Source organism: Sinocyclocheilus anshuiensis, unplaced genomic scaffold, assembly GCF_001515605.1.
Source record: "Sinocyclocheilus anshuiensis isolate Anshui unplaced genomic scaffold, SAMN03320099.WGS_v1.1 scaffold714, whole genome shotgun sequence".
NCBI lineage: Eukaryota > Metazoa > Chordata > Actinopteri > Cypriniformes > Cyprinidae > Sinocyclocheilus > Sinocyclocheilus anshuiensis.
The window spans coordinates 13,010-36,839 of record NW_015546068.1 but is presented as its reverse complement, the minus strand read 5'-3'; the positions used below and the strand labels follow the sequence as shown (position 1 = coordinate 36,839).

The following is a 23,830-nucleotide window of genomic DNA, read 5'->3' as shown; positions in this document are numbered from 1 at the left end:
GAGGCTCCTACAACAGCTTTACATGCATGCAAGGTCAAGAAACACTTTTGTTTTCTCATAATATACATTTAATTTCACCGCATTTCTCAGTGATTCACAAACGATTCGTTCAAAGCAGTTCAAAGAATCAGTCTCTCTAAACCCCTCCTTTCCGTGAGCCTACTCTGCTCTGATTGGTCAGATGGCCCAGTCCTTTGTTATTGGTCTACCACTTACAGCGCATGTTGGAAACAATGCGCCTATTGCCATAACTGAATGACAGCTCCGGAGAGAATGTAGAGAGAGAAAAGATGGTATCGATTTTACCTTATAAACTCAAGCCTTAGTCCGATGATGAAACTAGTTGATCAACCCGAATCACTGATTCGCAAGCATGACTGGAGCAGGATGTTTCTCAGTGGTAAGTGTCAACTTAGTTTGTGGTGATTGCAGCATCATTGTTATAATTTATTTAGGTGCACGTGTGGGAACTGTATCAGAATGCCAAGTGAAGGTAAAAACCTCTGCTGCTGACAGTACAACAGGTAGTATTACACGTTTCTGCATTAGTTATTAGATGCCTCGTTTATAAAGAATTAAGTGTATTTTGTGTATTTTGAATGATGTTTCTTACAAACATGCAGCTTTTTACATCACAAGACGTTAACTGATGGACTGGAGTGGTGTGGATTACTTGTGGATTATTGTGGTGTTTTTATCAGCTCTCATTGTGACGGCACCCATTGACTGCAGAGGATCCACTGGTGATAGGGATGCTCCGATCCGCCCTTTTCGCCTCCGATACCGATTCCGATACCTGGGGTTCAGTATTGGCCGATACCGAACCGATACCAGTGCAGTTTTTTTTTTTCAATCAATGTAGAATTTCTATATTTGTGTGTGTGGAACTGATAATCACTCTGTCACAATCTACTAAATACAGACTATTTCTTTATAAAGAAAAATAAAATAAAAAATAAATATAAATATAAAAAATATATGTATATTCATAATCTATATTAAAAACTAGTCTAGTGGATAATTCAGCAACAAAAGTTATTCTAGAAAAATCATTGCACAATAATTTTATACATCCAAACATTTAGTGAAAAAACATTATTTAGCGGAGAACAAATAAAAGTGTAGCACTAAATGTCAAACATTGCTATTTGTATTGTTATAAAATCCATTCATGAAAAACAATATATTTATATATAAATATATACTATAAAATTAAAATATATATTTTTTAAATGTATAGCACATTTTTTTAATGAGGCAATACCTTATGTTACATAGGACAAAACATATGTGACCCTGGATCACAAAACCAGTCATAAGGGTCAGTTTTTCGAAATTGAGATTTATGCATGATCTGAAAGTTGAATAAATAAGCCTTCCATTGGTGTAAGATTTGTTAGGATAGGACAATATTTGGCCGAGATACAACTATTTGAAAATCTGGAATCTGAGGGTGCACAAAAATCAAAATATTGAGAAAAATCGCCTTTAAAGTTGTCCAAATGAAGTTCTTAGCAATGCATATTACTAATCAAAAATTAAGTTTTAATATATTTACAGTAGGAAATTTACAAAATATCTTCATGGAACATGATCTTTACTTAATATCCTAATGATTTTTGGCATAAAAGAAAAATCAATAATTTTGACCCATACAATGGATTTTTGGCTATTGCTACAAATATACCCCAGCGACTTAAGACTGCTTTTGTGCTCCAGGGTCACATATACAGTCTGGCACAAAGCACTAACAGTATGCGCATCCGATGCAAAGAATGATGCTCTTGAAGCAAGAGTCACAGCACGCAACACTTCGCAGTAAAAAGTTCAAAGCACAAAGCGAAGAGATTTTGATGTGTAGTGCATTATAACTGTGCAACAGTTTATTGAGCCTTCTCTTTTAAGAGTTTTAAATTTCAGTTACCGTGCGCTTTAAAAACTATTTATAGTCTTTTCTACTCCCATGTTTTGTTCTAACAGACACCTGGTAGCTAGTAACATGATTTAGAAACAACAATAAATGCTGAATGCTGGTTTGAATGCTGAATGGAGAATGACTGACAGCCGCAGTGGATAAAAGAGTTTACGTGAACTTTAATGTACCGACTTAAATATTCATCTGTACCTCACATTAAGCTATCGTATGGCTTCAGAAGACTTGGAATAGAGTGCATAACGATTATTAGAGTTTGAACTTGCTGTTTCTTTGTAATTATTTGTAAAATTTACTAGCAATATCTAAGTGAAAATGGTTTCTACATCAATTGTTTTTCAGTGTAACAGTAGCTCACGGAGGTCTTTTTAAAAAAGTCTGAGTTTGCTGTATTCCCGAACATGAGCTCAGCTGCTCTGCACTAGCTGGAAATGTTAAGTCTTTCTGCGCCAGAGGTTTACTCATGAGTTCAGCTTCAAAGCTGAATGATCAATCAGTGTAATCTACAGGGTCAGTGTGCTGTCGACACCTGCCAACAATCAAAAGCACATTAGGGGTGGAAACCAAGTTTATTGGCACTGACATTGTTCTCAGGAAGATGTATCATTACATGCTACTACTCTGCAATTTCCCTCAGTGTTTTTCCTAACCACACTTCTGAAGCACATATCAGCGGCACTGCTGCACTTACATGTGATAAAATGCCACATTATTTGAGTAATTTACAATAAAATATCACAAAGGAGATTTGTATTTCTCATGTTTTTCTAGATGGTTATTAGATTCAATGGAAAGCAAACTGTTTAAGTTTAATTTTTCTGAAAAAGATCTCACATTCGTTCTTGGGTTTTCAGAAGAGATCTCCTTTACTTCTCAGACTTTACTTAGATTCAACAAGATCTCTGCAATGAACCAAAGGTCTCAATATAAACTCAAACATGCCTCATTAAATTCCTGAAAGTCCAAATGATCCAGATTTACAACTTACTCCATGCCAACAATTGACTCTTTTCTTTTTTTGAAAGGAATTATTCACTGCAAAAAATGATTTTCTCAGTATTTTTTCCAGTATAAATATCTAAACATTCTTAAATCAAGATACATTTACTTGAGAAGCAAAATGGCTTAAGATATTATCACAAATTAAGTGAGTTTATGCTTAAAACAAGAAAAATATCTGTCAGCAGAGTGAGAAAAATAATCTTGTTTTCCTTTTGAATTAAGTTTATTTTTCTTACTGCACTGACAGATATTTGTTCTTGTTTTAAGCATACTTTAAGCTCACTTAATTTTGATGATTTAATAAAAAAAACAAAAAAACAAGACTTAACATCTTAAGTTAACTTTTTATGAATGTTTACACTGAAAAAAATATTTTCTTAGAACCAAGATACATTTAATTGAAATGCAAAATGGCTTAAGATATGAAGTCTTGTTTTCTGAAAAATGTATCAAAATTCTGTTAGTTTTTGCTTAAACCAAGAAAAAATATCTGCCAATGGGGTAAGAAAAATAATCATAATTCAAAGAGAAAACAACAACAAAAAAGGATTTTTTTTTCTCATTTTAAGAAAAAACTAATAATTTTGATACATTTTTCAGAAAACAAGACAAAGATAGTAAGTAATTTTGCTTCTCAAGTAAATATATCTTGATTTAAGAACGTTTAGATCATTTTAATGGAAAACAAGACAAAAATACTTTAAGAAAATCATTTTTGAAGTGCATGAGAGAACAAGCTGATACATAAATGAAAAATATCTGAGAACTTCTGAGCTGTGAACGGGCAATACAAGTTTCACAGCATCTGTCATGATGGGTTACTGACACACGTCTCAGTTTTTTGAGGTGGGTTTCATTGCCATCGCTAATCACACAGGGGTCAAAGGAACGAACGGCTGCACTTTTATCAAATCAATGAGAGCCTGAGAGAACAACATAAAGCTAGCGGACCTCTCAGCCATTCGATATGCTGCGGACGATGAAGTCAGGCGAAGCTGGGCTGCTGGAATGTGATTGCGGCAGAAAACATGGATAGAAAGTGGGCCATGGGGGTGTATGTGAGTTGTTTAGAGAGAAAGGATCGAGTGCTCAGGCCATATTTTTAATGAATATTTAAAAATATTTTGTCTAAAAAAATGTATATTTGATTTTTCCAGCTAATATTCCATATATAAAGTTATACATCAGTGCACATTATTCTAAAGAAGAAAAATGATGAAAAACATCTTTTCATTGTCTGTTTTTCATATTTTCCAACATGTTTTTCTTATTGAATGTCTTCCTTCACTCACAATATATCATGCTATGGAAGTACAATAGGTTGCAAATGCCATTTCATGTTAACTTTATCCATCTGTAAAAATAACTCTTAACACAGGCAAAATCTAACGGCAAAGGCAGAGTTTTCATCTTTCTCCCTCCTGTCCCAGATCTGCCCGTTCCAACAGGCCTCCGCTAACTGATCAGCGCCGCCTCTAAAACAATCCTGATGCAATGAATATCGATGCAGTGCATGCTGTCTTTGGACTATAAAGGTCACTGGTGGACTGAAGACGTATTACAGGCATGTATCACTACATACCATGACATACACTTTACATTCACTGACCTACTTTTCAAAAGAGGCTTTTCATTCATTTCCTCTGGAGACGGTTCTCTGAATTTAGCATGACTATCAAACCAGCTCCGGCTCACAGCGGGGGTGGGTGTGGAGGCCATTGTACTGGCAGCTAAACTGAAGCTGCTTTTTACATTAAAACTTTTGAAGGTGAATGTTGTCGATGCATGCACAACCATCATTCATCGGCGATGCATCCAGTAAGATACATTTCTGCTACTAAATCTGAAACCGGTTCTGTTGGAATAGCAAACTAATAATGTTTAGTTTGATTTTTGATCCCATTTTATTTGAGGCTACGATATATTCCAAAGGATGCATGCATGCTATCCGAAAGCTAGTGTTTCAATAAAACGACATTTTGAATGTGAATGTTTTCAGTGCATGCAAAACCATAATTCACAATGATTTCCAAAGAACTTCAATGATGTATTGCTTCATATTCATTGGAGATAAGATACATATCTTGTAAGAATAGTTAAAAAAATGTTTTCTTTATTTGAGGCTGTGCATTATGGTATATTCCTAGGATCTTCAAATAATGCATGCATGCTTAACAGCTTGTTATTCATTAAATAAAACGAAACAAAGGCCTACTTATGATGGTGAATGTTTCGATGCATGTAAAGCCACATTCACAGGGATTTCCAAAGAACTGCAATGATGCATTACTTCATATTAAGGTAAGATATCTTGCAAAAATGGATAGGACTTTTTTATTTAAGGCTAATCTTAAAATAATGCATGCATGTTTAACAGCTTTCCATGAAGTTGTTTTTAAATGAATTTAAACATACTTATAGTGAATGTTTCCAGTGCATGCAAAACCAAAACAAAGATTTCCAAGGAACTGCAAAAGTGCATTGCTTCATATTCACTGGAGATAAAATAAGAATGGCTAAAAAATTATGTTTATTTTATTTAAAGCTATGCATTACGGTATAATCTTAGGGTTTTAAAATAATGCATGCATGTTTAACAGCTTTCCATTAAGTTGTTTTTAAATAATTTGAAACATACTTTTAGTGAATGTTTCCAGTGCATGCAAAACCATAATTCACAAAGATTTCCAAGGAACTGCAAAGGCGCATTGCTTCATATTCACTGGAGATAAGATAAGAAATAAGAATTATGTTTATTTTATTTAAAGCTATGCATTACAGTATAATCTTAGGATTTTAAAATAATGCATGCATGTTTAACAACTTTCCATACAGTTGTTTTTAAATGAAAGAAAATGCACTGAAATCCTTCACATCATAAGTACATGCAAACCACCAGTCACGAAGATGCTCCATTCATTTAGAACATAACATGCAGCAGTCTAAGACACGTTAACAACAAAATTATTGAATGCAATAAATTAATTAAAGTAGCAATGTGGGCAGGTTATGGTTATGGCCAGGAATAATGCATTATATTCTGTTTAAATGAGACCTGTTTTACAATGCATCCATGCATGCTCGATAGCTTTCCACAAGGTAACAAATGAATCCAGTGTGACCTATAGAGCTCCAATGGTTGACCCACGAAGAAACACATTTGAAAGTGGGACTGAGCACATCATCCACAGAAACAGAGGTGACAGTAATCCAACATCTGATGGAATGGTGTTGACATAACTGGACCACTACAAAACCGAACTGCATATAACGGAAATGCCATCATATGAATCTCTGGATTCGCTGTCAATTCGTCACCTCATATTCTTTGCCGCTTTAATCGCGCGAGTTTTCAGCCCATCTTTCATGCTGTTTTGTACTCACAGTGATGCGAGGGATGTTCTTCTTGCCCTGGTATCCGGACATCTCGGCGCTGATGGCTGGAGATCCGCACGCGTAATGGTTCCCGATGCGCGTTTGGAGAAGCGACGCCCCGCAGCTCAATGACACCCGCCGCCGTCGGCACAAAACAACCCGGACGCGATGGAGGAAGGTTTCCAGACAATCCTGCAGAGATTCTAGAGGTGGAGGATGAAATTTCCCCTGTGTTTCACGTGACGGGCTCTTCTCTCTGGTTCCGGCAGGACGCTCCAGACAGACACTGATGGAGATTTACACGGCCAAAGTCACCGTGCATGCGCAACACCCCACCCTGATCCACGCACGCACACACACACACACACACACACACACACACACAGACAGTCTGGTTGACTATCCTTGTAGGGACTCCCCATAGGCGTAATGGTTTTTATACAGTACAAACTATATTTTCTATCACCCTACACCTAAACCTACCCCTTACAGAAAACTTTCTGCATTTTTACAATCTCAAAAAAACTAATTCTGTATGATTTATAAGCCTTTGTACCCATGGTGACCTCAATTTAGGTCCCCACGGTGACACAAGTCCCCATGAGTTGGTGTGTATCCAGGTTTAGGTCCCCACCAGTATAGAAAAAGATGTACACACACACACACACACACACACACACACACACACACACACCTTCATACATGCAGGACAAGATTCATTAGATAAAAACAATTATATTTCTACAGATTTCTATTGTATATGTACTTTCATAGAATTACAAAATTAGTTTGATGAATAATTAGGCTATGTTGATCGTATTGATTTTGTGAAGCACAAAAGTTAGCAATAAGCAAGAGTTACATTTTCTGTATAATATGAAACGACAACATTTTTTATTTATTTATATGACTGTTGATAGTATTCTGAGGTCTCTCTTTTGAATAATATACATTTTGTATAACAATGTACAAATATTTTGCTGTTCAAATAAACAATTCGTTTTAATTCAATCAGAAATAAAATGAAATAAAAGTTTTAATATAGCTGCTTTATTCATTATGGTTAGACCAGCAGATAGATTTTTGAATTTAATCAAATCAAATCTCAACATCTCAACATTTCTGCAAACTTAGAAATGACTCCTGGCCTGGTTTATCCTTAATAATCAAATTTAAAAATAAAATAAATTCTTTATTAATTTATTAATCTATCCTTAATGATTATTTTTTTTCTCTAAAATAAAATCACAGCTTTTAGGAAATGTGTTGTGTTGATTTATTGTTTTTCATTATTCATTATGATTAGACCAGCAGCTTTCTTTCTTTCTTTCTTTCTTTCTTTCTTTTTTAAGTGGCTGATGTTTCCAGAAAACCTTACTGAAACAATACAACAATATAATTTAGGACCAATAATGCAATTTATTTATATTACTGATGAAGATTATATAATTTATTGTGCCTTTATTCAATTTTACGAATGACTTATGTGCAATGTAAATAAATTGTGGAATCTCAACTCACATTTTAGTGTCGCTAGAATGTGCCAGGCCTTATCAAAGAAGATGCACTTTTAAAAATGCAAAAGCATTTCTCTTTTGAGAGATTTTCATACTTAAATATTATGAGGGAAATTATAATATAATGGGAATATGTTGACAAATAATGAATTAGCATTAGATTTCTCCTATAGTCTTGTGCACACACATGTAAATCTAGAAACAACCCCTCCACTTCAGCATATGCAACCTCAGAACATCTGCCAGCAGCCAATCACGTGAATGGAAGCACACAGGCTCCTCCCACTGAGTTTATATGGTTGCCGTGGGTTACTGGGTAAGCTGGTCCTCTATGCCTGTCTCCCATAAATGAAGAACACAATGGAATCCCGTTCATGTGTGAGATAATTTGGTATTTCATGGTCCGGTTCTCAGTGCATGGCTAATCGTTCTTTATTAATGTGACCAATTTGCTGCACAAAGGAAAAATTAGTGTACAAACTATTTGGAAGCATCTCACATTGTTGAATGGCGTAACAAAGATGTGTCCTGTGAAAAGGAGCAACCAATGAGCTGCTTTGGAAGCTGAAACCAGCACCAGCATGCAACTACACAAACCAAACTACAGCATGTTTTACACTGCGATTAAAAGACTAAAAGCTCATTTGCTCTTCCTAGTGTTGCTAAGATCTAAAATCACAATGCTCATCCGTGGCTCGATAGATGTTTGTTTTACTGCCACTTCTGTTTTTCATTTTTAACATCAATTTGGCTTTTTAGCCATTAGGATGCAGTAATGTGCTAATTATCACTGACCAGACCTATATTTAGAACAGCACACTATACTATCCCTGCACTATGTATACTATATACACTTTTTTGTATGGTTTAAGTATGCAACTCTAGTTTAAATTTCAGTTTATTCAGTAGAATTTAATATACAGTAGAAATATTTGATTTCATGAATCATAGTAAATATTTACTTTTTTTCCCCCATTGATTCGTTATATGATTAGAATTTCAAGCAACACTTTATTGACTACAAATACAAAATAACTTCATTTTCTAACATTTAATTATTTCTAAATTGTTATTTTGTGGTGAGGTCATGTGACAATAGGGCATTTCACTCGAAACAGTAAACCCTGAGTAGAAATATGTAGAAGTAGAAAGAAGTATGACGTTTTGTAGCATAAATAGTGCGAGTAGTGTGTTTACACTGAAAATTCCAAAAAGAAAAAGTGCACTTTAAATACCCGGATGATGCACTTAGAGTCCGCATGAAATTAAAATGGATACAGCAGAAATTTCTGCTGTAAAGTTGGGCATTTTAACATGGGGAGTCTATGGGACTGACTCCCTTTTGGAGCCAGTCGATGAATTGCAGTTTTAGTCACTTCCGTGTTGGTTTCACGTGAGAGACCGGAAGGTTGCCGCTTGGGGTTGTCAGGTATGTGTTGGACACTTCATGCACTCAACTGTCACAGTTTTAATTATGTAGCAAAGGGGGAGGGGCTATCAGACTCCGGTTATAAATGACAAAATAACCTTATATAATTCATACACTACATGGTTGAGTTCAAAGTGCATAAGTACGTAGTGTTTAAGTGCATAATGTATAGTGCATCATTTGGGACGCAGCTATTCTGAACCACTGATGAACGGAAACCTGGGTTGTTTCATGTTTCTCACTGCTAATAATTTACCCAAGGTTAACTATTAATCCTGGTTATTCATAAACCGACCTTTCACACTGTAACCCCCAGGTTACAACCAATAGAGCAGTGCATTTGCACCTACATTACGGTTTGGTCAGTTACCCAGATGCACGGCCATATTGGAGATACTCGGATGTAAACAACAGCATGGATTGCACGGTTAATTTAGCATACTACTGAAGACGTTGTTCTACTAATTTATGATATCTAAACCATGAAAACCAAGGGCACGATATTTTGACAAACTAAAGTTAATAGGTGGTAAAGATCGGTACGAGCTGGCTCCTTTGTCGTGGACTGACGACCTGACAATTCTTCCTTCTGTTTCTTAGTGAACTACTTAGTTTTTCATACACGAGTTCCATTCGGTTCAGTGGCATTGTTTACGTTCAGTGCCACCAATATGGCCGACTTCTGGATTGATGACGTGTCATGAAAACACCCAATCGCATGCCTTATTTTCACATATTTATGTTCTACAAAAAAAAACAAAAAAAAAACTAGTAAACGTTAATGCAAGGGTGTTTCTAATACAGCATCTATGGGAGTGACGGTCAATTTGACATTGAAATTGTCAGTAATTATTTTTTTATTTTTCCTTTTTTTGAAAGTCATGAAAACACTATCATGGAGTTTTTCTTTTGCTATTTGAGCAAGTGGGAATGCAAAAAATATATTTGTGGTAGTCTCCCATTCACTGCTATATAGTTTACCCAACTAGTACGACTTCTGCTGCTGAGAAACCCGGAAATGTGAAAAAGTTTCAATGGCTGTCGATTGCTAACCATCTAGCTGTGATATTCTTTGAGACCGCAAAAGCGCTGCTAACCCTGTTCCGGAGCAAGGATTCATAACCCTGGATAAAAGCGGGGTTCTAAATTGTTCTAAAGTGTGAAATTTTACTCTACCCGTGATTAAAAGCAGGGAATGTTGATAACCCGGGGTTAAGCGCAGTGTGAAAAGCCCCTAACTTGATCGTTACCTAATGATACATTCATCTCTTAATAATAATACAAATAAAAAAACAGTAGGCAGTATATAATATGCAGTGTTCTAAAATTACCAATCAGATGACAAAGGAGTATCTTGTAAAAGAACATTCACATTAAACAAAGTGTGAATAAATAAACTCAAAACGCTCTTGTAGTGGATGTAATTCAAATGCAATTTAAATGTCAATATAAACACATTCAGAAACAACATAAAATCCGTTCATCATTTATCTACTTTTAATGCAAACAAAACACCAGACATGATTTACACAAGTGTCGCGAATCAGTTCAAATTCTACAAAGGCCAGCTAAAAATGCTTTGGCAAAAGAAAGCTAACAGCTCCGTGTCCACCTATGAACGAGATTTAAACAGATGTTCAGACCACATGAAGAAGAGATCACTGTAATCACTAAAGAAAGACTTCAACAGATCAACAGATACAGGTTTACGCTGTGATCTAAATGTTACTAAATCTATTTTGTGAAAACAGTTATTCACAGTGGGTGACTATGCAAAGCTGGTTGTATTTCAACCAACCATCCAAACAAACCAAATAAAAGTTCAGCATGTAGTAATTAAGGCAAGTGAAGGAAACATAAGGGAAGAGGTTTTTCTTTTGGCAGTGGCATAAAATAATCATACAAATAAGAGAATAATGGACCATGAATGTAAAATAAAAAATAAGATTGAAACCAAACAGTTTCACATTCTTTGAACAGAGAGAAATCTGCTTGAAGTACAGTACAGTACAATTGCATTTGAGGTGTACTGGCAAAGCTCAGAAAAGGACAAGTGCATACAACAACTTCACTATATTCCAAGTCTCCTGAAGTCATACAGTCCTTTATGTGAGGAACAGACCCAAATTTAAGCTATTTTAAATAATTTTTTATACTTTTATAATTGTATTATAATAGTAATCAGCTTCGTGAAGACTGAAGAAGAAAGAAAGTCAAACAGGTCTGAACATCACAAGCATCAGATTTCGCATTTTTGGGTGAGCTTTCCCTTTAAACAAAACAACATTCTGCTTTTATCTGTTACTGAAGCATTTGCTAGCTTTCTATATTTGAAGTTTGCACATAACAGAATAAAAGCGTATCCTGTACCATGCGGTTTTCTGTATCTGTAACATGCATAGGACAGGAGAGACCACCATCAGAGCACCATGCTTGCCTGTATGTGGAGATTTTTTTACCAAATAAAAATCACTAAACCCCATTCACAGTGCTCAACAATCACATGCATTCACAGTTCACACGTCCACTGCCTGTGTGCGAGTTATTCCATCAAACACACACTTGTGCACCTTTACATTGAGAACTTGCATGATGGTAGTACTATCTTACCTTCACGCATGGATAAATATGAACTTAAGATTAATGGAAATGCTAGAATGGTTTTGCCATAGATTCATTAAGAATTACATGATACATAATTGGGAATGAGAGGGGCAAACAAAAACAGCACATCCATTGTAAGGTTGAGTGAATTTGTTTGGTCACAGCGCCCCTAGTGTTGGAAAAAGAAAAAGTATTCAAAGGCCAAGAGTAGATTTTCAATTTTTTCATCTCTATAGCATTTGACAGGAACATGGAACTGTAACCCAATTAATTACTAGGGCATTGTAGAAATTATATCCACCTTATTTTGCAACGTGGAAGTAGGCCTAAGCTATTTTTTTTGAATGTGCGAGACGTCTGATTCATCAGCTGCAATAGGAAAATCAATAGAAGAATAACCAAGTGCGGTAAACAGTAAAACTATTTGCACTACAAACCAGTGTGTTTATAACTATGATAATAAATTGAAATAATATGATAATAAATATCAATAAAAATAAGCATAATGGACTGGTTTTGTACAGGAAAAATAACTGGCAGTGAATAACACCAAAAGCCTCAAACATACAAGTTACAAATGGCCACGTTTCCTCTTACGTTAAAAATAAGATCGTAGTCCGTACAAAGTTTTGTGTCAATAAACAAAATCATTTTCCGTCAATAAACAAAATCATTTTCCAATCTCATTTGCCATTCGGTGGCTTCACCAGCAACTTCATTAACATGTTTCTGGAGAACCGTACTAAACACCTATCATTCATTTACTGACTTTCTTGAGGCTTGATCTGAATAGGATTTAAACCAATGTTGGCATAGACTTGACAAATTTAGCAGGGGAACAGTAAACAAAAATGATGCTATCATACATAGCAAGTTGCACGCCAATTCGTCAAAGTATCGCAAAGATACAGCCCGTATTTTCTGTTAGAAGTCAAATTTGTTGATCTGTTACATGCGAATGGGTTGGCTATGAACTGAAAGCTGCAGAGAGATGGAACATTTTAATTAAACCATCAGGAGCACTGAACCAAGGAGGGGAAATATTGTTAGTAAAATTTTGTTTGTAAGCTAAAGACACTTGCTGGTCGTTTACATTAATGCATTTGGCAGATGCTTTTATACATTGCTTTTAAGGTGCACATTTTATTAGTTCATGCATTCCCTGGGAATCGAACCCATGACCTTGACTTTATTTTTAACTGTAGAAATCCTGGGACAACATGCGGGAAAAGTCACAATTTAAGGAAAAATGGGAGCATTTCAAATAAATTCCTGATAATTTTAAGGGTATTTGGGTAAGGATTTGGACTAACATGAAGCTTGTATAATTTTGAGACTGTCGACAACTGTTGGTGTACTAAAGCACTCTCAATTTTAAGCCATACAGCAGGGTTTTCCAAACTGGGGGTTGTGCAAAAACTGCAGGGGCTTTGCGAATTGATGAAATACAAATAATTATTAAATCATAAAATGTAAAAAAAAAGATGAAATATTTTGTTTACCTGCATTTCATGTGAACATTTATCAACATTAAAGTACTGTAAACATGCAAATGTGTTGTTAAATTATTGAAATATTAACTTAAAATCAAATATTTAACTGACAAAAAAAGTTGCCATACAGTACCAAACTAACTGTACCGTAGTTTTAATCTACATTTGTTCGGTTCTACATTCATATTAATGCAAGAATATTTAAGTGATGAATATAATAGGGTAGTCAAACAAAAAGAATAGGTTTCATATAACTTCATAACTTGACACATGGCAAAAGCAAACACATGAGGAACGTTCAACAATGGAATGACAACAAAGGAAATGATGAATGTCAGGTTATATTTTAATATCTGTTCACTTTTCCTCCAATACCAGTGAAATACAAGAAACTACATGTTCATTGCTTCATCACTCCAGTCGCTATTGGAATTCAAACGAAACACATGGTGTAGCTGTCAATCACAAGGGCCCCGCCCTCCAGTCTCCACACTCATGATTAAAGCAAAAACTCAAAACAACAAAAGAGATATAACAGAGAAGAAAAACATCATAATGTGCGTAAAACATCTCGTATGGTGATCCTACCCGACACAGACCGGGAAGGGCTAGTTTATCGTTTCTGACATGAGTAGCTATTCCATTCACAGTTCTCATTCCGCCCCACACAGGGGAACACTTCATCTCCGTCGAATCCTGACGTGAATTCTCTGAACACACACATGCAATGGGGCTCAGAAAAGGTGCAAATAAAAGTCGAGGCACGGTTGAAGCGACACTAAATTGGCCTCTTGTATTTTCCACTCCCCCTCTGAGAGAGAAAAAAGCATGAAAACAGAGTAAAGAAGCGAAGTGTGGCACAATGACACAGACGGCCTTAAAGGGTTAGTTCACCCAAAAATGAAATTTATGTCATTAATTACTCAGCCTCATGTCGTTTCAAGCCCGTAAGACCTTCGTTCATCTTCGGAACACAAATGAAGATATTTTTGATGGAATCTGAGAGCTGTCTGACCCTGCATAGACAGCAATACAACTGAAATGTTCCCAAGTCCAGAAACGTAGCAAGGAGATCTGTAAAATAATCCATGTGACATCAGGGGTTCAACCGTAATTTTACGAAGCTACGAGAAGAATTTTTGAGCGCAAAAGAAAAAAAATAACGACTTTATTCAACAATTCGTCTCCTCCGCATCACCCTGTAGCGCCATTTTGGAGAATATCAGCTGGATGTAAACAGCGTATGCTGTTCTCTGTCAGCTGCGTCACACGGATACGATGTTTTCGTTCAGATCAAATCACAACAACGTAGGAAACAGATCCAGCATGACGCAGCTGACAGAGAACAGCATACGCTGTTTACATCCAGCTGATATTCTCCAAAATGGCGCTACAGGGTGACGCGGAGGAGACGAATTGTTGAATAAAGTGGGTTTTTTTTCTTTTGCGCACAAAAATTCTTCTCGTAGCTTCGTAAAATTACGGTTGAACCCCTGATGTCACATGGATTATTTTAAAGATCTCCTTGCTTCGTTTCTGGACTTGGGAACATTGCAGTTGTATTGCTGTCTATGCAGGTTCAGACAGCTCTCAGATTCCATCAAAAATATCTTCATTTGTGTTCCGAAGATGAACGAAGGTCTTACGGGCTTGAAACGACATGAGGCTGAGTAATTAATGACATAAATTCCATTTTTGGGTGAACTATCCCTTTAATGCAAAGGGTGACCTGTTAACTGGTTTGGGTAGCAAAACTCTTGCTGGACTATTTAACTGTTAGTTTTTTGTAGGAAACACTTTGCTTAGTAAAAGCGTTACTAGATACTGTAAGGGTGAATTTTAAAACCCGTCAAGAAAATGTCCAGGTTATCTTTTACCCAAAAAGCAAATTTAAACAAGAATTTTTTTAAATTATATATATATATATATATATTTCTTAAAATATTTTAGTTTTATAAACTATAAATAGTTTTTCATGATTTAAAAACAACATTTTATTTTTGTAACTGAAAATTACTGATATATGATTTTTTTAAATCAAAAGCTGTATAAATGCAAGGGCAGTGCAATGAACTTAACCATGATGTATAAATATCTTAAAATATAAATAACTTTTTTAATTATGGTAATGAGAAAATGTGCTTAATTGTCATGAAAATAATGCCTCAGATGTCTTAATGGTTTTAAAACCTGGCTTAATTCTTTATAAATGAAAATATAATCACTCAGATGGGATGAAATATGACCTGGGCATGTTCGTGACAAATTTCATCTGTAAATGAGTGAGTGTAAACCTGTTAAAGTCTTCTAAATGAGTAGTTTTATCTGTAAAACTACACCACATTGCATATAAATATGTACACGGAGTGTGGATCTGTTTGACAAAAGTAAGTACAACGGCGTATAATACACAACTACAGCAACACTTTGCCTAACATCCACAGGCTGTTCACAGTAAAACCAAAGGCCTTTGTAAGGTGTTGTCAAAATGGAGTGACTGACAGGATAAATAATCCACTCAAACAAGACTGAATCTACGAGAGGTGCAAGCGATTCATGTTGGGTTGGCGGTGGAAACCCTTTGGCACTAAGATACACAGTCAGAAACTGCTGTGAGCAGGATATGCATCAAGGCAAACCAGAGCGTGTGAGTTTGTGTGTGTTTAGCTTCCCTAGTAACTCACACAAACGACTAACCCGACCAGTTTGGCTCTTAAACAGATGTACGTCCATGCTGATCTCTTTAGCTTAAGGTCTTTCGATTAGAAAAACATGTATTGTTAATGTAAATTTGTGATTTACTTATATATTTTCATACTATAAAGCAGCTATAAAGTGATGCTTCAGTTTTGTGCCTGTCATATTGGATCTTTACAGAAGTGAAGAGCAAACAGAAAAGGGCCTAAAACAGAACTGAGAGGAACCTCTAAAGGTTTACATTCTATGCAATACAAGTCTCAAAATAACTGTCGTAACAGTCCAACGCAATGCAGCGAGTGCACTGACATACGTAAAGAATGACTTGGTCTGTCTTTAAACAGTCGTCGTTCTCCTATGACTAACATGCATTTTTGATGCTGTCGCTCAGGAAGGGAAGTGAATGAATTCAATTGCGCAGCATAATGAGCAAAATCATCTCTCTAGAATCAAATATCACGACCCTCATTTTTGAACAAACTAAATTTCCTATTAAGGGTCAATATACTCCCAAGATTCCCGGCCACATCCAGACTCCATATTAGTTGCATATGAAGTGCATCATGCAGAAATAAAAGGGTAATATGGCCGTGGTTGTAGTGGGGCTCTAGCTTGTATAATAGCGTGTCATAAAAAATAAACGTCAGTGAATAATTCACTACATGTCCAAATAAAAACATCTAAAACATGTTAGTAAGCCACGGCGTTAGAGGGCAAGAAACTGCGACACAGCCAAAGGTCAACAAGCACAATGTCTCCCAGCAGAGGGTGTAATGGGAAACCAGGACTGTGGGCTCAAAGAAACAATAAAGAGAAAGACAGAGAGGGGGAGAGAATAAGAGAAAGAGAGAGAGAGAGGAATCATCACACGATTGGCCACTGCTGTGCCACCGTTGCTCATGATGGGGCGTCCAGGCACTGGGGTCTGTTCAGTTTTAAAATGAGCTGGTGGAGGGTGTAGTCAACCTCTTCCCAATGTAGACCCTAAAAAAGGACATAAATCTAATAGATTTAGTATATTTACTTATATTCCTGTATATTTATTTTTATATACAGTATATTTGCTATACATTTAGGGCCAACTCTAAATGCTGGATGAATTAACTATATTATTTGGTGAAACAATAATTTTTTTCCTGATTATTGCTGTCCAAAATAACTGGATTTGCAGCAGATTTTCTCAAAAATTATATGCAGTGAAAATGTTTTTGCAGTGAAAACCCACCAGTGAAAAAATAATGTCAGTATCAGTAAGAACACAATTATTTACAAATAATTTTGTCCATTTTAACTGAACATGCAGTAGGCATTAAAATATTAACACAACAAAAAGAAGTAATTTTCTCTAGATTACATCTTGATAGGCAGAGATAGGTGTTTATGTGTGTGTGTGTTGACACTCACCCCAGTCCCAGAGCCAGGATGTGGGTGAGCAGCAGCGAGGGCATGAACACTTTGAGGAACTCGGCGGAGAACACGCCACCTTTCTTCATAGCACCTGTCTTTCTCATGCTCAGAGACACCGATCCAGAACGCTTTGGGTGGCGGAAGTGGAATTCCCTGTGAACAGATCATACTATCTCACTGAACTTCGTATCAAAAAACTTTTTAAATTGCAGAACAGTTCTGTTGTGAGTTTGGTACTTCATTGAGGGTTTCAAATAAAATAAAATAAAAGACAAATATTTTTTAAATAAATAAAATCGACTTTTTAAAATGAATAATATATTTTTCAAAATAAATAAAATATTTGTAATAAAATGTAAAAAAAAACATTAAATAAAAATTTAATACAGTTTAATAAATAAAAATGAATGCTAAATAAATATTTTAAAACAAAGTAAAATATTTTAATACAAATAAAAAAATGAATAAAATACAATAAAATAAAAAATATATATTTTATAAAATACAATATTTTTAAATAAATCAATATTTTGTATAAAAATAATAAAAGAAACTGTAATTATATTTCAGTTTCACAGAGAACAGAATATTTTATGAATTACGTATATTGGATTTGTTTAGGAATTAATAAAGTTGTCATGTGGAAAATTATGAACATACTCACTAAATGGTTTTATTTGGATATAGGTTCTTACTTTGGGGGAATGTTCTCTGGTCGACTGGACCAGTCTGCCACCCAACTGTCCCCTTTATTCATGAGGATATCATCCTCTTTGTCCTTCTCCAGACTATCATCTTCTGACTGAAGGAGATTAGAAAACACCGGCATGTTTGATAAAGGGCACTTATTAAAAGTGTGTTTATTAAATAACAGTACTATCAATGATAGATAGTAGTTCAATAATGACTGTAGATTATTGTAGATTCATATACGGTGTGCTGCTCTTACCTGACAGTCTCTCTCGCTGGGCATCTCCACATCAAACATGATCTGCCCCTCATCCTGGTCAGGACTGTGTGGTCGTGGTGGGCTGTAAACACATCAGAGAAATGTAAAATACAGAAAACAAGAGAACAACAGAAGCCTGAATCATGTAAGGAGTGAATTAAACTTCACTGAGAGCTGCAGACGTAAGAATAGAACTGCTAAATCAAAGGACACCTGTGGGACTAAACTTCATGCTGAATACACAAGTGTGTATTTGTGTATTCAGACGGCCTCCTCTCTATGATGTGCCTCTATGGATGAAGTGAATTTGAATCTATCATATTCAGTATTCCTGTCATTTATGACAAATATCAGGTCAGGAGGAACGTATTTCATGAACTGAGCATACATGAACACCACAACAGTGTCATGAAAATGGTTAAATACATAAAGCTTCAACTTCAGCTCTTATTTTTTTTAAATGAAACTTTTTGGTGCATGAAACATTAGTTAATGTTATACAAGTAAGTGGATCTCAGGGACAAAAAAAAAAGTGAATATGGTCTCTAACAGATTTGTTAATACTGCACATAAAATGCTATTACTACCTGTCTGATGTCACTAAAATATCTTGAGGGCTGTGTTGTTATTTTTAACTAAAAATAAAACTATTACAAACTGTTTTTGGTCATTTGAAATAAAGCTGAAATAAAATAACTTCAAAACATTAAATGAAAAACTTTAAATGAAATTTAAATTAAATAAGTTTATTCTTACGTACTAAAATTACTAAAAGTAAAGAGAAGTAAAAAATAAAGCTAAATAGAAATTAGAAACAAAATGTCATTAAAAAAATATATCATTAGAAAAAAATGAAAATTAAATTAAAATGACATAATAAGCACATAATAAAATTACTAAAATTAAAAACAGAATATATTACAATAAAAGCTAATTCAAAATATGAGTAAATAAATACTTTAATAGTATATTAATAATACTAAAATAACACTGAAATTTGGGGCAGTGCATCATTGTATCATTGAGATACAATACAGTTTTTATTAATAGTTTAAATTAGAATTTATTTTAATATTTTCCATTTTGAAGTTTTGGGAAAATGCAAGTAATTTTCCTGTGTTTTTTTTTTTTTCTTTTTCTTTCTACGTCTATATAGTTTTATACATTTTGTTTCAGTTTGGGTTATTTTAGTGCATCAAGTTGTACAAAAAAAAATATTTATATAATATATATATATTTTTTATTTTATTTCAAGTAACAAAAATGTTTTTACTTATCTATAATAATCCTGGTCTGGGGAGTAGCCCATTTATTTTTAGCCAATCAGAAACACTCTCTTCCTGTCAATCATTTTGAGTGTTCTGATTTGAAGGGCGGAGTTTCTGAGAATAAAAGGAAGTGAGCGGTCTGTTTCTCTGCTCGTACCTGTTGCAGGACGAGCTGCTGGGGCTGGACTCGTGCTGGGCGTCCAGTAGGATTTTCTCCATGTCTCCGTTATGGATAGAGGAGGAGGAAGGCACATGCTCCAGTCCTCCTGTTAGGACCTCCTCTTCCTCCTGCACGGCCTCCAGGGCCTGTGAAGCCTGGGACTCGCCTTGGTTCCCGTTCCCCAGCAGCGAGGCCAAGCTGGGGTTCTGCTGCTGAGTGTTTCCATTCATCTCCAGCTCCACCCAGGACCCTGAAAAACCCCAAAAATCATTAGCATAGGCTCCTGCTTCACAAGACTAATGGTTTCAAGGGGCCTGTCTTTATTTATTTATTTATTTTTAATCCAATGAAATCCACTGTAAATGAGTTTTTATGAGAGTCTCTTAGCGTACGTGTCAACCGGTGTGGAGCTGAGTGTGCGTTTTCAATTCTTTCTTTAGGCAGACTCACTCAGGGGATTGTGGGATTGACATCAGCACAGAATTAGCGATGAGAGAGCACCCGAATTTTAAGCAAAGGACAGCCAAAAAAAGCAACAACACACATTTTGCTCAAAAGGGAACATGAGACTGACTTGTGAGAACAAACATCCACTGTTGACCCGGTGCAAACATGAGACACACGTGTGTCCCGTCTGAACCTCTCTGTTGCTAGGCAACACAGAAAGATCCACAGACCACATGATGCTTTAATAACATGATGGAGTGATGGGATGTTGCTAGGGCATTGCTATGCTGTTGCTAGGGTGTTGTGGGTGGTTGAGTCCACCTTGTAATAGGTCATTTAAAATGTGTACTCATCATTGCAATATCAAGGGAAATAATCAACAACATTTGTCATAATCATGCAGCACTAATAAGCCAGTGTCCTGTTTAAATTAGCACATCTTCACCAGCCCACAACACTGAACTTGTATTTGCCCACAGTTATGGGCAAGTTGCCATGGCAGAATGCATTCCAACTAGATTAACCACCTAGTAACCACTCAGAACACCCTAGCAACTGCACAGCAACCCCTTGACAACGTGTTGACAAGTTTTGCATATGCAAGCACCACTCACATGCCAAAACAAAATATAAAAATCTAGTTTGTTTGGTATGAAAGCTTGTTTCTGCCACTGAATAAAAAATAGAAAAGGTAATTGTGACTTTTTATCTCACAATTCGGGCGTTTTTCTTGCAATCGTCTTTATATCTCGCATGTCTGACTTTTTTTTTTTTTTTTTGTAGAATTGCGTGAAAAAAACTTGCAATTGCGAGTTATAAAGTCAGAATTGCAAGATATAAACCCGCAAAAGAAGTGTGATTTTTTTCCCTCATAATCGGACTTTATAACTCACAATTGCGAGTTTACATCTCTCATTTCTGAGAAAAGAAGTCAGAATTGCGAGACATAAACTCACAACTGCGAGAAAAAAAGACAGAATCGCAAGATTATATCTCACAAGTCTTGCGATTGCAAGTTTATATGTCACAATTCTGAGAAAAAGTCAGAGTTGGAGGATGTAAACTCAGAATTCTGAGATAAAAAAAATCAGAACTGCGAGATGTAAACTCAGAATTGTGACAAAAAAAGAGACAGAATTCTGAGTCCATATCTCGCAATTCTGAAAAAAAAAAGAAAAAAAAAGTACAAATTGTGAGATCGATTACCTTTTAAATTTTTTTATACTGTGGTGGAAACAGGCTTTCATAGTTTTGGCATCTAGGCCACATCCTGGCCAAAAAATGGTGAACGACTACATCAGTGTCGTAAAATATTCAAATGAATGCAGAGATATCACGCCAGCTCTAGTTACACAACTAAACACACTGATCCTGGAGCAGCTCTGATGGAATTCACCGCGGGACGGAGGGAGGGATTATGTAATCTCTGGCACATCAAACCCTCTCCCACCCCCCTGCTGTGTCTGTAACCCAGATCTGTCTGTGCGCCACAGACACCCATAAACCTAGTATTCACCCTCATTAAACGCTATCTAATAAACAGGATGACTTTTAGGATACAGAGTCAGACAGACTGTATCCTAAAACCCATAGAGCTGCCTATTTAGACAGCATTTTTGGGTATCATAGGATGGTTAAATGCTGTCTAGGTAGGCAACACACTAGGGTTTTGAGATACAGTTGTTTAACAGATGATTGTAAATCTAATGCGTAAACAAAAACCAGAATCTAGTCAAAAAGAAAAAGCATTTGCAACTTCTGTAATGAGTGGAATTTCCAAGTGCATCAGGATATTCAAGAAGAATGATTGCTGGGTGGGACTTGATTTAACCCATCAAGAATTGATTATGGTGAAAATTTGTCTCTATATGACAAGATATTTGAGAAGAGGGGCTGAAAAACAAGACGGCTTGATGACATCAGCAAGTCAAAAGGTCATAAAAACAAACTATTTTTCTTTAGAATAATGTGCAGTGGTGAATTTTGCACAACAAGATCATGAGCATGTATTAAGAAAGCATAAAAGCATTTTATATCACTTGTATTGACTTGTTTGGACATGTTTTTTGGGGTTTCTTGACAGATTTGAGACGGATTTCGAGAGCCGTCATAAATTACATACTAGACCTTAAATTACTTTATAACATCACTTTACAACTCGTGCAACCAGAACCACACACTCTAAAAAAAATTAAAAAAATTGTATTTAACCCAGCATTTTTTAGAGTGCAGACAGCAGGGAAATGTTGTTACCTACAGCTGCTACACAAACTCATTGCATGTCAAATATTTTTTAGATAATTTGAATATGCCTTCATCTAACCAATAGCATGCTACTCTCAGCTTTTACTGTGTTTAAAGTCACTGCACAGAATGCAACATATTTTACCCCAAAAAATCAGCAGAAATTCTGTCTGAACAAGCTTATATGTTTTTCAGATAATTGCAGAAATATGCATATGAAGATCCATCTACATTATATTAAAATCTACAATGCTTGTGCAAGAATGAAAAGTAATAGTACAGTTCATTTTTGGTTCTAGATGATGCAATTACATGCACTACAAACATTAGTGTTATTATAAAAATAATAAAAAAGAAGCACAAAAAAAGAGAAGGAAATATGGTTTGCACTTCACTTTTTTTTTGCACTTTAGGTACATAAGGAATGTGAAAAATGAAGGAAATGTGCTGAGGTTTGGAGTCAAATGATCTGACCGGTTAAAGATTTTTGTATGTTCTAAACTATGAAATGATCAGTATTACGAGCTCGGTGCTTCCAGAGAGCTGTTACATAATGCAAATAAACAGTTTAAATGTCGCAGTAATGATTATTAAACACAAGCACTAATAGCTCATTGTTCTGTATCACAATCATAGTGATTCAGTGATATCTGCTACACATATGAAGGTTGTGGCATGCAAGTGTAATAGTGTGCAACTCATTCAGATTCATCAAAACTGTACAAACATAGGCCTTAATTGTCCTTAAAAAAATGTTTTTTTTTTCTCTAAGAAAATCTTGATTAAATGTTCCCAACAACAACAATATTATAACGAAAGCTTGTTTGAATACAGAGATGAAAAAAGAAAGAAAAAGAGAAAACTCTGGGAAAGTTCCTAATAAATTGCTTTCAATTGTTTTCAGGACAGGACACTGACTAAATTCACTTAAAGTTAGTGAATAACTAAGTAGTAAAATTTCAAGTAGTGAAATTATTTAAAATGAACTTAATTGTAGCATTGTGATAAAAGAAACTAATACAATTTCATTCTTTAAAAATATTTTTTTAAAAGATCCTATGTTCAATATATTAACACATATAAAGGGGGGCATGAAAATACTGGAATGTACTGGAAACAGAAATGACCCTGCTACTAACCAAATAAAACAAAATGGAGCACAAAATATACAGTAAAATATTAAGGCACAACCCAGCCGATTTAAATCGCAATGAATTCAGCTTCTTTATTTATGTACACGCCCCCCGCCTCCATTTTTCTCAGATCCCCTTCGCCTTGTTTTGATATCACCGTAGCCCCGCCTCC

General features: G+C 35.5%; 2 protein-coding genes across 2 annotated transcripts in view; both read right to left on the bottom strand.

Moving 5' to 3' along the window:
* LOC107699616 (dihydropyrimidinase-related protein 2-like) overlaps positions 1–6,653 on the bottom strand; it is a 29,896-nt gene extending 23,243 nt beyond the window's left edge. Inside the window, exon 1 of the mRNA XM_016500935.1 lies at positions 6,320–6,653. Within this exon, the coding sequence (XP_016356421.1) occupies positions 6,320–6,361 (42 nt within the window). The 5' untranslated portion in view covers positions 6,362–6,653. The remainder of the gene's footprint in view (positions 1–6,319) is intronic.
* Positions 6,654–15,367: 8,714 nt separating this feature from the next.
* The window catches only part of LOC107699644 (BCL2/adenovirus E1B 19 kDa protein-interacting protein 3-like), an 8,907-nt gene continuing 444 nt past the window's right edge, over positions 15,368–23,830 (bottom strand). Inside the window, exons 2-6 of the mRNA XM_016500964.1 lie at positions 19,832–20,084; positions 18,407–18,488; positions 18,153–18,259; positions 17,455–17,610; positions 15,368–17,034 (exon numbers count right to left, since the gene is read on the bottom strand). Coding sequence (XP_016356450.1) covers positions 16,986–17,034; positions 17,455–17,610; positions 18,153–18,259; positions 18,407–18,488; positions 19,832–20,084 — 647 coding nt within the window. The 3' untranslated portion in view covers positions 15,368–16,985. The remainder of the gene's footprint in view (positions 17,035–17,454; positions 17,611–18,152; positions 18,260–18,406; positions 18,489–19,831; positions 20,085–23,830) is intronic.